General features: G+C 36.3%; 1 protein-coding gene across 7 annotated transcripts in view; it reads right to left on the minus strand.

The window, feature by feature from the left end:
* Positions 1-17,301, minus strand: part of Hibch (3-hydroxyisobutyryl-CoA hydrolase) — a 102,064-nt gene that overhangs the window by 48,876 nt on the left and 35,887 nt on the right. For all 7 annotated transcript variants that reach the window (XM_074071270.1, XM_020179890.2, XM_020179891.2 and 4 more), the window contains one exon: positions 5,066-5,144. In XM_074071270.1, the coding sequence (XP_073927371.1) occupies positions 5,066-5,144 (79 nt within the window). The remainder of the gene's footprint in view (positions 1-5,065; positions 5,145-17,301) is intronic.

Here is a 17,301-nt window from a genome sequence, read left to right on the forward strand (position 1 = left end):
TCAAACTCCTAGAAAAACAAGAACAAGCAAATCCCAAAACAAATAGAAGGAGAGAAATAATAAAAATAAGAGCTGAAATCAATGAAATAGAAACCAAAAAAACCAAACAAAGAATTAATGAAGCAAAAAGTTGGTTCTTTGAAAAAATAAACAAGATTGGCAGACCCCTGGCAAACCTTACTAAAATGAGGAGAGAAAAACCCCAAATTAGCAGAATCAGGAATGCAAAAGGGGAGGTAACAACAAACACCATGGAAGTCCAGGAAATCATCAGAGCTACTGTAAGAACATATATTCAAATAAATTCAAAAATCTTAAATAAATGGACGTATTTCTAGATACATATGATCATCCAAAACTGAACCAAGAGGGTATTAATCACATGAATAGATCTATAACACAAAATGAAATTGAAGCTGCAATCAAGAGTCTCCCGCAAAAGAAAAGTCCAGGACCTGATGGATTCTCTGCTGAATTCTATCAGACCTTTAAAGAAGAACTGATACCAACCCTCCTTAAACTGTTCCACGAAATAGAAAGGGAAGGAAAACTGTCTAACACATTTTATGAAACCAGTATTACACTTATCCCAAAACCAGGCAAAGACACCTCCAAAAAGGAGAACTACAGGCCAATCTCCTTAATGAACAAAAATCCTCAATAAAATAATGGCAAAATGAATACAACAACATCAAAAAGATCACTCACCATGACCAAGTAGGCTTCATCCCAGGAATGCAGGGGTTGTTCAACATACGAAAATCAATAAACGTAATAAACCACATTAACAGAAGCAAAGACAAAAACCACTTGATCATCTCAACAGATGCAGAAAAAGTCTTTGATAAGATCCAACACCATTTCATGATAAAAGCTCTAAGAAAACTAGGAACAAAAGGAAATTACCTCAACATTATAAAAGCTATATATGACAAACCTACAGCCAGCATTATACTTAATGGAGAAAAACTGAAACCATTCCCTCTAAAATCAGGAACCAGACAAGGATGCCCACTATCCCCACTTCTATTCAACATAGTACTGGAATTCCTAGCCAGAGCAATTAGGCAAGAAGAAGGAATAAAAGGAAGACAAATAGGTAAAGAAGCTGTCAAATATCCCTATTTGCAGACGATATGATCCTATACCTTAAAGACTCAAAAAACCCTACTCAAAAGCTCCTACACATCATCAATAGCTATAGCAAGGTAGCAGGATATAAAATCAACATAGAGAAATCATTAGCATTTCTATACACCAATAATGAGCAAACTGAGGAAGAATATATGAAAACATTTCCATTTACGATAGCCTTAAAAAAAAAAATACCTATGTGTAAACCTAACAAAGGATGTGAACGAACTCTACAAGGAAAACTATAAACTTCTGAAGAAAGAGATTGAGGAAGACTATAGAAAGTGGAGAGATCTCCCATGCTCATGGATTGGTAGAATCAACATAGTAAAAATGTCTATACTCCTTAAAGTAATCTACATGTTTAATGCAATTCCCATCAAAATTCCAATGACATTCATTAAAGAGATTGAAAAATCTACCGTTAAATTTATATGGAAACACAAGAGCCCACGAATAGCCAAGGCAATACTCAGTCAAAAGAACAACACTGGAGGTATCACAATACCCGACTTCAAACTATATTACAAAGCAATAACAATAAAAACAGCATGGTACTGGCACAAAAACAGACATGAAGACCAGTCGAACAGAATAGAGGATCCAGATATGAAGCCACACAACTATAACCAACTTGTCTTTGACAAAGGCGCTAAAAATATACGATGGAGAAAAGACAGCCTCTTTAACAAAAACTGCTGGGAAAACTGGTTAGCAGTTTGCAAAAAACTGAAACTAGATCCATGTATATCACCCTATACCAATATTAACTCAAAATGGATCAAGGATCTTAATATCAGACCCCAAACTCTTAAAGTTGGTACAGGAAAGAGTAGTAAATACTCTGGAATTAGTAGGTATAGGTAAGAACTTTCTCAATGGAACCCAGCCACACAGCAACTAAGAGACAGCATAGATAAATGGGACCTCATAAAACTAAAAAGCTTCTGGCTCGTCAAAAGAAATGGTCTCTATACTGAAGAGACCACCCACAGAGTGGGAGAAAATATTTGCCAACTACACATCAAAGGACTGATAACCAGAATATATAGGGAACTTAAAAAACTAAATTCTCCCAAAATTAATGAACCAATAAAGAAATGGGCAAGTGAACTAAACAGAACTTTCTCAAAAGAAGAGATTCAAATGGCCAAAAATCACATGAAAAAATGCTCAACATCCCTCACAATAAAGGAAATGCAAATTAAAGCCACACTAAGATTCCACCTCACCCCTGTTAGAATAGCCATCATTAGCGACACCACTAACAACAGGTGTTGGCGAGGATGTGGGGAAAATGGAACCCTCTTACACTGCTGTTGGGAATGTAAACTAGTACAACCACTCTGGAAAAAAATGTGGAGGCTACTTAAAAAGCTAAACATTGATCAACCATATGATCCAGCCATACCACTCTTGGGGATATACCCAAAAGACTGTGACACAGGTTACTCCAGAGGCACCTGCACACCCATGTTTATTGCAGCACTATTCACAGTAGCCAAGTTATGGAAACAGCCAAGATGCCCCACCACTGATGAATGGATTAAGAAAATGTGGTATTTATACACAATGGAATTTTATGCAGCCATGAAGAAGAATGAAGTCTTATCATTCGCAGGTAAATGGATGGAATTGAAGAAATCACTGAGTGAGGTTAGCCTGGCCCAAAAGACCAAAAATCATATGTTCTCCCTCACAGCGGACATTAGATCAAGGGCAAACACAAGAAGGGGATTGGACTTTGATCACATGATAAAGCAAGAGCACACAAGGGAGGTATGAGGATAGGTAAGACCCAAAAAATTAGACAGCATTTGTTGCCCTCAACATAGAAAAACTAAAGCAGATACTTTAATGCAACTGAGGTCAATAGGAGTTAGGGACCAGGAACTAGAGAAAATGTTAGTTCAAGAAGAATTAACTTAGAAGGTAACACACATGCACAGGAAATCAATGCGAGTCAACTCCCTGCTATCCTTATCTCAACTAGCAAAAAAACCCTTGTTCCTTCCTATTATTGCTTATACTCTCTCTTCAACAAAATTAGAGATAAGGGCAAAATAGTTTCTTTCGGGTAGCGAGGGGGTGGGGCGGTGGGGGGGTAAAGGAGGTGGTGGGGGATGTGGGGAGAAATGACCCAAACATTGTATGCACATATGAATAAAATAAAAATTTTAAAAATAAATAAATATAAGATACTGAATGATAAAGCCCCTCCCCCCCAAAAATGAGAGCCAGACATCATTCAGATTCTAAAGAGATTAGAAAGATAAAAAGGAAATATTATGAATTTTATGCTAACAATTGGACAAATTCCTTGAAAGACCCAACCTACCAAGTTGATGTAAGAACAAATAGGTAACTTGAATAGCTGTTTATCTATTAAAGACTGAATTTTAAGTAAAAACCTTCCTGAAAGGGCTAATGAAGTAGCTGTAGTGCATCTGCCTAGCAAGCATGAGGACCTGAGTTCAAACCCCAGTACTACCAAGAAAAGAAAACTCCCAGCCTGGAGGGCCTCACTGATGAATTCTACCAAACATTTACAGAAAAATGATCCCATTTCTTCATGAACTCTTCCAGAAAATGAAGTCAGCATTACTCTGAACATTCCAAGAAAACTGCAAACCAAATCTCTCATTAACAAAGATGTAAAAGTTCCAAATGAAATTTTAATAAATCAAACACAATAACATATAAAGGAAAAGAAACATATAAAAAGGATACCACATCATATCAGAATCAGACATTTCCTAGCAATGAAGAATATTTTCATGTTGAAAAAAGTAATTAACCATTAGGCAAGCTACAAAGGAAAACCAATGATCAACTCATAGATGCAGAAAAAAGTTTTGACAAAATCCAAACACCATTCCTCAGCAACACAGGAGTAGAAACTTCCTCCCCTTGATAAAGGGTGCTATTAGAAACCTAAACGTAGTAACTAGTTGGTAGAAGACTGAATGCTTTTGCCTAAGTCAGAAGGTTTAATAATATCAAAAAACATGAAATATGGATAAATCTCACAAAAATATGTATAAGACCTATAAAGATGACTTAAGCAACTGAAAGAAATATACCTGGCTTGAAAGGTCTGAAGACATAATATTGTTAAGATGTCAATTCTAGGTTGACATCTATCCATCTGCAGATTCTAGACAATCCAAATACAACAACAGAAGACTTTTTTTTTTTTAAATTGACAAATTTCATGTACAAATACAAAGGACCTAGACAGCTAAAACAACTTGGGGGGAGAAAAAACAAATTTGGAAGATTATCATTACCTAATTTCAAAAATTATTATAAGGCAACAACAATCAAGACAATATGACAATATGACATTGGCACAGGATCGGCACACATAGTACAGACACCTGTCAGAGGTACAAGGCAATTCAGTGAGTAAACAAGAGCCTTTTCAACATATGGTACTGGCACAACTGGATTTCCATACACAAAATAATAAGCTTCAATCTATACCCATGATATGTGAAGATTAACTTTAAATGGGTCACAGAGCTAAATATGTCAGAAAATTTTCCTTAATAATCCTTTATCTAAAATTCACTACAAGGTATTAGTGTTTGTAGTTAAATATTCTTGCTTTGGTGTTTTGACATAATGACTGAGCTAATATAAACTTTTAGGTACCTTCCTGCTTAATTTGTTTTTTTTTAAAGTTCTTTCATGAGCTCGGGGAGTGGCTCAAGTGGTAGAGCACTTACCTAGCAAGGGTGAGGCCCTGAGTTCAAACCCCAATGCCACAAAATAAATAAATAAATAAATAAATAAAAATAAAAGTTCTTTCATTGTTATATCTCACACAAGATTCCACTGAATCCTTCAACAACTGCGGTATAATCTGAAATATATCAAAAGAAGATGATTCAAAAGTAATTATAAAAACTTTCTGGTTATTTTTTACCTATTCCTGTTTCTGGCATTGCAAACAGGGTCCTTTCGGTAGCCACTCGGAACTGACCGTGAACTGAGACACCAACTCCCTAGGGAAATAAGGAAAAGATCTTAGTTCAAAATATTGTAAAAATTAAAAGCATAAACCCTCAAATATTACAAAGCAAGTAAATTATTTTTATATTCCACAGGAATATGATTCAGGGTACAGGTCAGAGGAAAGTCCTTAGCCATACAATTTCAAATGAATTTTTAGGACAAAACACATAAGGGAACCCGATATCTAAAATTGACTTATTTTAAATGAGAGGTTTCCATCGGTATTATGTTTCTTGATTCTGACCTAGTTCTCACATTTCCAAATAGATGCAGCATAATAGAGGGTACTGGGGAGGGGTGAGGATGACCCAAGCACATTCTATACATGTATAAAAAATGTCATGATGAAACCCATTAAAATGTACAAAATAACTGACTCTTCCTAAAACCAGAGTGACACCAATAATTTAAAAAAGCACAAAAATTTATTCCAGTTTATTGAGTAATTTTGAAAATAAATGTATTTTATTTACTTACATATTTCATCAAATAAAATTAGCAACATTAGTTTTTTTCACACATAATACTTAATGAGGCCAATTATAAAACTCTTAAAATTGGTCACCAAAAGATTTGGCTGAAAGTCTATCTCAAACTTAAATGTCACTAAAAAGGACAAATACAATAGTCATATGACATTAACAGACATATCATAAATAGGAAGTACACTTGAAGATGAAGTATCCAAGTTCAAGTCAGTTGCTGTCATTAAAATTGCTTGTATGATAGTCTTTTCACATTATTGAGGACTTTTTATTGTTTAGTTCTTCTCATTCTTAATCCTGTTTAACCAGTACTCTGCCTTTGACATCAGAGTTAAGTGAGTTAAAACATGTGCAGTATTTGGAACAATGTCAAGCCCTCAATAAGAGTTCTGTAAGTGTTCACTAAATATGAAAGGTTTCATTTCTCTCTCAATCCTAGTCTTGGGGTTTTCTCCCCAAAGGTACACAGTTATTATCAATTTGGTAAGTAACCTTTCATATTTTTCCCTGCGTATTAGCAATATTTGAACAAATGTGTACAACTATTTATACATATTTCATACATTATAATATGCATAACACTGCAGCCAAGTAAAAGCTAAAATTTCATTGGGGTAGAGACAAAAAAGTCTGAGAAGGCTGCAGTCTGCACAACACAGAGAACAAAGCACACAAAAGAAGCAGAAACAGCTGGAGAGAAAAATTGCCAAATGCTACTTAACATTCACCTTTAGTCCACACCTGCAGTTCAGTGTGCAGGAAGGTAAGCTATGTTCTTTTGTCTTTTGGATTCCCATTTGACCCATGCTCTTGTCTAACAACTGCCCCATTCTCTCTTGTGGATCTGTTTGAGCAAATCTCTGCTCTTTTCAATTAAAAAATGTCTCTTTATCAGATTTTCAGTTACAGCTGACCTACATCTTGTGATGCTTAGCTTCGCACAATACAAGCTATTTTATTCCTTTGGTTTCCAGTATATACTTAAGGCAATACTCTCTGTGGTTTTTCTCCTAGCACTGCTCGTCCTAACTAGCATTCCAATACAGCCTTGGGAATCCTCATTCCTTTACAAGAGACCAGTTTCTCTTTGCCTCCTGCAGTCTACAGTCTTTCATATAGAAGTTATAGATCCTATATTCACTAATTCAGTACTCTATTTTATATTACATAATACATTTTTGTTTTAGCCTGGGTTAACCAAATAATGAATGAAATAAAAGACCCCAATATGTTAGTAAAAAGTTTTTAACAAAAAAGTTCTGAGAACAGATCACTGACACAAGTATCGCCAAGAGTCCATTTAAAAGCCCTTCACAAAGATGAAGCCTAGGAAAATCTGAGCCACCTGACTTGGAGATCTTAGAACATAATGCTGATCCATGTTGCTCTGGATGTGGACGCCCACTGGCAGTTCACACTAAGTTTTGTGTGTCTTACATCAAAGGACATAGCACTTGTAACACTCCCCCTTAAAATGTCTGAAATTTAATATCATACTCGGCCTATTAATTTTAGCAGGTATGCCTTTGCTATACTAAACAGACTCCAGACCTTCAAGTTTTCCTGTACTAACCAGTGCTTAAACCAACTCATTCCCCAATATAACACTTTATTTCAATTCTTAATTCTCCTCAAATGCCCTCCCTGCATCCTACAAGCCCAATAGAGGAGTTCACTTTTCATCTAACTGGAAATCCCAACAGCATTTGACAGAGTTGCTGCTTCCTATCTAATACACCTCATTTGGCTCTGAGATACCACACCATAGCTAATCTAGGTTGTTTCCAGTTTTCAGGAATTGCAAATAATGATTCAATAACCATTCTTAGGGATATCTTTTGGTGCATAAGTGCATACATTTTGGTCTGGTATAGGAGTGATATTGGGTCAAAGAGTATTAATCCATTCAAGAGACACCAAAACAACTTTTCTAAGCTGTAGTACCAATCTCTGTCCTATCAGTGGTACTTCAGTTTGTTGTTCCACACCCTCACCAACACTTGAAGTTGTCTTTCACATTTTAGCCATTTTGATGAATGTATGCTAGTACAGCTGACCTTTGAACAAAGTGGGAATTAGGGGTGCCAACCCACAGACAGTTGCAAATCCATATGTGATTTGTTATTTTAATCATTTAAAACCTTTATTAACTGGGGCTTGCAATTTGGTGGGTGTTTTTTAAAAAATCAAGTTGTAGACTTTTATCATAAATTAAAAATCTCAACTTGACCAAATAAGACACAATTTAAAAACCTTTAAAGGTATGTTGAGGGCCAGGCATGGTGGCTCATACCTGTAACCCCAGCTATACAAAATTTTTAATTTTTAATTTTTAATCTCTACAAAAGGTAGAGAACAGAAGGAATACAGTTTGAGGCAGCCTAGGCAAAAAGTTAGCAAGACTTCATTTCAACTAAGAAGTTGAGTGTGGTGGTGCATATATATATATAATCCCAGCTATGTGGAAGGTTGGAGGATTGAGGTCTGAGGCCAGCCCTGGGCAAAAACATAAGACCATATCCAAAAAAAATAACTAAAGCAAAAAAGGGCTGGTGTTATGCCTCAAGTGGCAGAGCACCTGCTTCAGCAAGCACAAGGTCCTAAGTTCAAACTCCAGTACTGTAAAAAAAAAAAAAAAAAAAAAAAAAGTATACTGAGAAAAACCTGGCTTTTTTTTTTTTTCAAAGCATGTTTGTCATTACCAAAAAGAGATGTCTTTAGGTAAAAATAATAAAGCATTATAGTGCTCAGATAACACAGATGTTCTAGCTATCTGGCCACAAAGCAAGCACTTACAGTCTTCAGCTCCAATTTTTTAATCATTTCTTACTGCTAGAATTTCACATTCATTTCTTCTTGTTGAATAACCAGATGATTTGTACACATGGAAAGCTAACATTTACTCAGCCGCAGGAGTGGACAGATTCTTAGCTGGAGGATCAGTGGGTTAGTATTTCCTGGATAACTATGGAGGTGACTAACATTGTGGCAGTACCAACATTGAGATGACTGAGACCTTGGGTCTTAGCTCCTTTATTTTCCTTGTCCTCTCTAGGCTGTCTTTGGCAAGGAGGGCCCCTGGAAAATTATGGTCTACAATCTTATAAGATTCTCTCATTGGTCTACCTAGTTCTCCAGCACTCTGGTTGAGTAGCCTTCTCCTTGCACCCGAGGGTCAAAATACTGTGCCTGATACCTATATAGGGTCTCTGCATGCAGTAAGGAGGGAAACTTTGCTAGCAGTAGGGTCAGCATTGTTACACCTGGCCCTTGGGAACACTCTCCAATCCTCGATCCTCACATTCAACTTTAGTGGATTTTTTTTTTATGGGTGGGGGGACTGAACTCAGGACCTCCAGCAGTTGAGCCACACCCCAGCCACTACCTATGTTTCTGATGGGAATTACATGGAGGATCACTGTGATATGAAGAGCATCTATAATGCTTACAACACTGCTTATTTACTCCCTTGAGTTGGAACTCCACACAGCTTACAGCATTTGTGTCTCTGCACCCTCTTGTCTTTTAACACTAGACTTTCCATCTTCTAAATTACAAAGGCTCTTCCTAGGGTAGTTCTTCTCTCTGGTGGTCTGGTGTACAAATATATCCTCCTTAATGAATTCCCATTGATAAAACCATATCCATTTCTTCCATTGAACCACTTTATGGCTCCCCAAACCTTTGCTGCAATGAGCTTCTTGTCTCAGCCAGCAGGTGCCACCACTGTCTGTGGAACAGGGCTTAGAGTCAGCAACACAGATTCAGGTGGCAGGAGCCTTAAGTGGCTGCTGAGTCTTGGTCTTGCTGCTCATTGTTGCTTGTTGGTGACTGGCTGTGGCAACTGCAGGTCCTTGTAGGGTGTGAAGGTAACTAGGCTAGCGCTGGGGCTGCTCTAGGCACTCTAGGGTGTACACTGTTACCACTAGCGATCAAACTCCACATATAACTTTTTTGGTGGGGAGGAGGGAATGGTAGGGATTAAACCAAACAACTCATGCATGATAGGCAAGTGCTCTACACTGAGCTACATTCTCAGCCCTACATATAACTTTGTTTTAGTGGTATTGGGGTTTGAACTCAGGGCCTTGAGCACTTGCTAGGCAGATGCTTTACCACGTCAGCCACACCTCCAGCCCCCTACACTCTGCTTTCGACCAGAATCCTTACCGATAATATCAACAACTAATTAACATATTGTGATACACAATTTACTGCAGAGTTGAAATGCTCACCTGCAATGATAAATGCCTCACAACATTTGAGCTCACAATAGCAGCAAGAGGATATGAAATTATTACAGTAGTTTATTACAGTTAATTTATGTAGTTAAGATTTAATACTACTTTTATTTGTTTACATTGCTTTTGACCACAAATGACATTACATGCAACCTGTGTACGTAAGTTTTAATAAATCTTAACTTTTATAATAGACTTGCCTATATTTTACAGTAGTAAAAGAGATTATCTATACATATTTTATACATTTTTTTCTGTATTTCTTGACCACACAGTAACTGTTATAAATCTCAAAAAAAAAAAAAAAAGGAAGAAGAAAATCTGGCTCATGCCAGTTCCAGCCTGTGTTGTTCAAGAGTCAACTGTATTTCATTGCAGTTTTAACTTGAAATACCTTGATGAGTAATGCAGTTGAAATTTTTTTTTATGTTTACTTGCTATCTGTATATTCTTAAGGATGTCATTTTTTTTGTGTACTGTGGCTTGAACTTGGGGTCTTCACCTTGAGCCACTCCAACCAGTCCTATTTTTGTAAGGGATTTTTCAAGATAGGGCTTCCTGAACTATTTGCCTGGGCTGGCTTTGAACCATGATCTTCCTGATCTCTGCCTCCTCAGTAGCTAGGATTATAGGCATGAGCCACCCACGTCCGGCTTAAGGATGTCTTTGAATGGACAAAAGTCCTTAAACAATCCAAAGATTGGGTTTTGTTATGGTACATCTGGTATGTTATTTAAGTAATCTTCTCTACCACTAAAGTCATGAAGATATTTCCTCATATTATCTTCTAAAATATTTACACTTTTATCTTTATGCATGTAAGGCATGTGTATATATGTATATATACTGAGTATGTCTGTCTCAACTATTAAAAGAAAAACTGTAATCTTCTATGATTATGGTTTTATCTATTTATTCTATGACTTTCTACTATTTTAATAAGCTGAACTATTTTTAAATGTTTCAAAATATCACAACAGAAGGTTGTATCAGATAGAAACCAAAGAAACAAACCTCAGCCTAAGTTTTAACACTAATATTCTATTGTATAATATGGAACTCATTTAGCTCAGCTTCACACTCAGTTATAAACTGAGAATTTTAGGTAAGTATTTATTATCTTCCCATAGTTTATTATAGCAGATAAAATTATTTCCAGAGTCTGACCTACATGATTTTAAGAGGGTAAAAAGCTAAACACAGTTTTCAACAGATTGAGCCAAGCTCTATCTGTTGGAGCAAAAAATTGGAATTTAGGGCTTGCCATGCTGGGTCCCTAAAGGCTACACACTAGAAGTGAGGGTGGCCTGGATTCAGCATGACACCCAGCTTTGAATCCTCCCTCTACTGACTAGATTGACATAATCTGGGATCACTGTGTCCTTAGCCTCAACACTTACTGTAGACAAAGATAACAGACAATAATGTCATTCGATGGCTCAAATAATCTCCACATTTTAAATAATCAACTAGAAATAACTCAATTAAAGGTAATCAAATATACAAGAAAAGACCGAGCGGCTAAAGCCAAAGAGAAACAATACATAGTAGCATCCCAGGGATGCAGGAATGGTTCAACATATGCAAATTATTAAATGTAATATAGCATATTCACAGATGCAAAGACAAAAACTACCAGATCATTTCAACAGAAGCAGAAAAAGCCTTTGATAAAATTCAACACCATTTCATGATAAAAGTTCTGATGAAACTAGGAATAGAAGGAATGTGCCTCATCATAACAAAGGCTATATATGACAAACCTATAGCCGACATCATACATAACAGGGAAAAACTGAAACCATTTCCCCTAAAGTCAGGAATGAGACAAGGGTGTCCACTCTCTCCACTCTTATTCAACATAGTCTTGGAATTTCAAGCCAGAGCAATAAAGGCAGGAAGGAGAAATAAAGGGAATAAAGGTAAGAAAAACTCAAACTATCCCTATTCACAGATGACATGATCTGAAAAACTCCACCCAAAAACTCCTGGATACCATAAACAGCTTTAGCAAAGTAGCAGGATACAAAATCAACTTACAAAAATCAGTAGCCTTTCTAAATACCAACAATGAACAGATTGAGAAAGAATATAGGAAAAAAATTCCATTTACAACAGCCTCAAAAAAATAATAAAATCCCCAACTACAAACCACAGAAGAAAGAAATAAAAGACTACAGAAGATGGAAAGCTCTCCCATAGTCGTGGATTGGCAGAATCAACAGCAAAAATGGCTATACTACCAAAAACAATCTACATGTTCAATGCAATTCCCATCAAAATCCCAATGACACTCATCACAGAGATTAAAAAAATTAACCCTAAAGTTCATTTGGAAACACAAGAGACCATAAGTAGCCAAGGTAATACTTAGCAAAAAGAGCAATGCTAGAGGTATCACAATTCCCAACTTCAAACTATACTAAAGAGCCATAACAATAAAAACAGCTTGGTACTGGAACAAAAACAGATACAAAGACCAGTGGAACAGAATATGAATCCATGAAGCTATGCCCATATAATTTTTGACCAAGGTGTCAAAAACATACAATGGAGAAAAGACAGCCTCTTCAACAAATGTTTCTCAGAAAACTGGATATCTGCCTGCAGAAAACTGAAACTAGATCCATGTTTATTACCCTGTACAAGTATCATCTCAAAGTGGATTAGAGAACTTAATTTCAGACCTGAAACCTTCAAGCGAGTACAGGAAAAATCAGGGGATATACTGGAAGCAATAGGCATAGGCAAGGACTTCCTCAGTAGAACATAAGCAGCTCAGCAATTAGAGAAAGAATTGACAAACAGGACTACATGAAATTAAATAGCTTCTGCACAACAAAAGAAATTATCTCTAAATTGAAGAGGCCACCCACAGAATGGGAGAAAATCTCTGCTAGCTATACATCAGACAAGGAACTAATAACCAGAATATACAGGGAGCTCAAAAAACTAGACTCCCCCAAAATCAATGACCCAATAAAGAAGAACAAATGGCTAAAAATACCAGGGATGTGAAAAAATGCTCACCATCCCTGGCCATAAAGGAAATGCAAATAAAAAATACACTAAGATTCCACCTCACTGCTATTAGAATAGCTACCATCAAGAACACTACCAACAACAAATGTTGGTGATGAAACGGAGAAAAAGGAACCCTCATACACTGCTAGTGGGAATGTAAATTAGTACAACCGATATGGAAAACGAGTATGGAGGCTCCTTAAAAAACTAGAAATAGATCTGCCATATAATCCAGCAATACTACTCCTAGGGATATAGCAGAAGGAATGTGAGTCAGGTTACAACAAAAGCATCTGCACACCACCCATGTTTACTGCAGCACTATTCATAATAGCTAAGGTATGGAAATAGCCAAGATGCCCCACTATTGACAGGTAGATTAAGAAAATGTGGTTTTTATACACAATGGAAAGAAATTTTGTCATTCTCAGGTAAATGGATAGAATTGGAGAACATCATCTTCAGTGAAGTTAGCCAGACTCAGAAGGCCAAAAGCCTCATGTTCTCCCTCATATGTGGATTGTAGACCTAAAACAAATGCAGCAATATTATGGGACACAGGTCACACTAAAGAGAGGCTATACAAGAGAGGGATAGAGCAAGGGAAGGAAACCAAAAACTTGAATGAGGATGTGTGCTCACTGTACAGGAATGAATATAGAAATTTTAAACTGGCCAGGGCCACCATGGGAAGCAGACTAGGGAGGAGTGAAGAGGACTGAAAGAGGTGAATCAAGCTGTAATACACATATGCATGGAAACAACACAAGGAAACTCCCTGTGCAGCTATCATGTTTCTCGTTTTATCTTTTATGTTTTTTCTTCTACAAAATTGGAGAATAGGAGGGCAGTGGCAGTTGGCACTGGTGGGAGGGGGGAGGTGGTGGGGAAAGGGTTAGGAGGATAAATATGGTGCAAATAATGTATACACCTATATGATATATGTAAATGCAAAAATAATACCTGCTGAAACTGTTCCAGAATCAGGGGAGGGGGGAAAGGGGAGAACAGTAAAGGGGGGAATCCAAGAATGAGTTTCTAAGAACCTTTGAAAATGTTACAATGTACCCCCACACCCAGCACAATAAATTTTTTTTAAAAAAGAAATGATACATAATAGAAACTAGTTGTACATTTTTCAGATGTTGTATCTAACCATTCTACAATTATGAAATATCCTTTCCCATTTGATTCTAAATAGATAAACCAGCTTTCTCTCTCTATTGGAAGGCTTTTTCTTATATATTTAATAACCCTTCTGTGCCTTTTACTTATGGTATACCAAGCATTCTGACATTCTTTGTTTTTTACTCAATTATCAATCAATCACCTTTGAACAGTAATATAATCTATAATGAATGCTAACATAGACAAGCATAAATAACAGAAGACAGAATAAGAACAGATTGAACATTCCTAATCTGAAATGCTCCAAATCTAAAATTGTGTATACATCATAACAAGTGGAAAATTCCACATCTGACCTTATGTGATCAGTCACAGTCAAAACACAAGCATACTGAGCAAGGCATGGTGGCACACACTTGTAGCTACTTGGGAGTCTGAGACCAGAGGATCACTTGAGCCCAGAAGTTCAAGAGCAGTCTGGGCAACACAGCAAGATCCTATCTCAAAATAACAACAAAAAGCACACTAAGAATACTGTACAAATACACATCCAGTCTATGTGTATGAGATGCACATGAAATACACATGCACTTCATGTTTAAGTCCTATCCCTAAGATATTTCACATATATTCAACTATTCCAAAATCTGAAAATATAAAATAGTAAACACTTAAATAAGCACTGACATAGCTCTAAGGCTTTTAAAGAAAATCTAATTATAATTATTTAAGTGAACAACTAAATCCTTCAAAAAATATAAATATGTTAATACAGTAACTGGAATAACCATTTACTTTTACATTTCTAGAGATTGCTATTCTAGACAAAAAGCAGGTTTTTTTTCCTTTTTATTAGTGTATAATTAGAGGGGTTTCATTGTGATACTTCCATACATGCATATAATGTACTTTGATCAAACTCACCCTCTATATTTTTCTTTTTTATATCTCCCTTTTAAAACAATTTAGCAGGTCTCATTATTCTATTTTCATATATGTTTATGAAATACTTTGGTCATATTTACCCCCATCACTCTCTCCCTTCTCACTATTTCTCACACCAAAACAGATTCCCTGTTTTACACTTGTATTTTTTTTTAAGTCTAGATTGCACATATGTTAATTTTTAAAAACTGGTAATCATGAAGATATTTAAAGCTATTTTAAGATATAGTCAATCACTCACGATTTTATATTAATAAGATTAATTTTCCCACACAAAAATATGGATACATGTAAAAAATTTAATTTGGTGTGTAAAAACTAAATTCTCTAGAATAAACAGAGCTGATAACCAGTCAAGAAAACATGGGTGGGCTTTGTGGTTCAAGTGGCTGATCGTCTGCCTAGCAAGTATGAGGCCCTGAGTTCAGACCTCAGTACTGCAAAAGAAAACGACAAACTTAGAAAGACATGGAGTGATGCATAAAAAGTCATGGACTTAAGTGCTAATAAGAGAAAATGAGCAAGCATTTGACTAGAATGAACACTGCACAGCAATTTTGGAGTGTATGTGAGAATCTCCTCTTGCCATCACTCAGGATTGAAATTGGTGCTTTGAAATAGGTGTATATCTCTGATAGAATTTAAACAGATTTCTCAGTATATACAGTTTCACTATGGTACAGTTTTATAAATGTTTGTGATTACATGCATTAGATTAGCAGACAGACCAGTAGGCTACACAGTAAAAACACTTTACACATTAATATGTGAATAGGCTAATGCTGCATATTCCTGTATATTTTATGTTGATTACATATTGATGCATTTCAATAGATATTAGCACCAGATTAACAGAATGAGAGAATGAATAATATTGAAATACATCATATTTGTAGAGGAACAAGACACAATGAAATACACTGAATGGTACAGGGTAGGGAGAAAATGATAAGGAAGAGTAATAAAAGGGGTTAGACTGATTAAAATACAATACATTCACAGGTAAAATACCAAGGCAAAACCCCACTGAACAATGAACAGACACTTAAACAGTGGAGGACAGGAACATAAAACAGGTCATGTTAAGGGAAGGGTGCTACTGAGAGGAGGAGGCTAAATAAAGAGGGTAAAAGAGGATGAAAATGGTTGATGTATTTTCTACACATGTATGAATATGGAACACTGATGTCACACCACCCTGTATTTGCCTGTAGAAACAGAAAGCTTCATGAGGAAAGAAAGCCTGTCTGCCTTGTTCACTATTTTATCCCCCGTATCCAGCACATAGTAGATATCCAGTAAGTTTTGCTGCATGGGTAAAATGGTTGAGAACACTTTCAAATAATAGCTAATATCAGAATGAGGCCCTGGTTAGTTTCAAACTTCATATAACTATACATCCTTAGAAGAATAAGTGTTTTATCCATGCAAAAGGAGTTCCCCATTCCCCTTTCTTCTCTATGAACTATTTTGATACTTCATAAAGAATAGAACTGTCTAGACCATCAACAATCAGCCCAACATGGTGGGGTGGAACAAGAATGGCATAAGGGAGAGGAGTCTGCCACTTGACCTATACCTATGATGCTTTCACAATTAAAAACAAAGTGAGTCAAAAAGCTGACCATTACAACTATAGTAACAAACAAGGGGAAAGGAAAAAGAGCTCTGTGTAGATCTGAGAATCTACAAGTCTGCGAGAGCTGCCAGGAATACTCACACTCCTCGGAAGTCAAAGTTCTATTTTCCAGATTCAATATCTTAAAACGGGGGAGAGGGTAATGAAGACAAGTTGTTGGTTGAGGAACTAGAAACATTCCTCAATGCTGAATTTAAACATCTCTGAGGTCGGGGGTACAGGAAGGCAGAAAATAAAGGGTTCTAACAAGACAGGCAAGTGGTAAGATAACAGACTGAAGTAGACTGCCAAGCAGCATAGGAACATCTATTAGAGGATAATCCATTACATTTTGAAAAATTAATATAATCCAATGCTTACCTATGAAAAAGGCTCTTTAAGTAACTTACTCAGGGCTAGAAGGTGTATATCAATGACAATACCCTTGCCTAGCATGTAGGAAAAACCTTGATCCCACAACTGACTCTTAAAATTTACTATGAGAAATTCTGAAACTAAAAGCAATCCTAACTCTAACTCTTTCTTAGTAAGATATAAGGAAATCATAAGTAGAGAGAATCTCAGTGGGAGAGATTCTACCATAAAAAAGAAGATATCCATTCGCACTTGGAGAAAGTCCATCAGTGAATACAAAAATGAATGCATAGGCGTACATAGCCTACACACTAGATATTCAAGGGAAATT

This window comes from Castor canadensis, chromosome 4 (assembly GCF_047511655.1).
Source record: "Castor canadensis chromosome 4, mCasCan1.hap1v2, whole genome shotgun sequence".
NCBI classification, from domain to species: domain Eukaryota; kingdom Metazoa; phylum Chordata; class Mammalia; order Rodentia; family Castoridae; genus Castor; species Castor canadensis.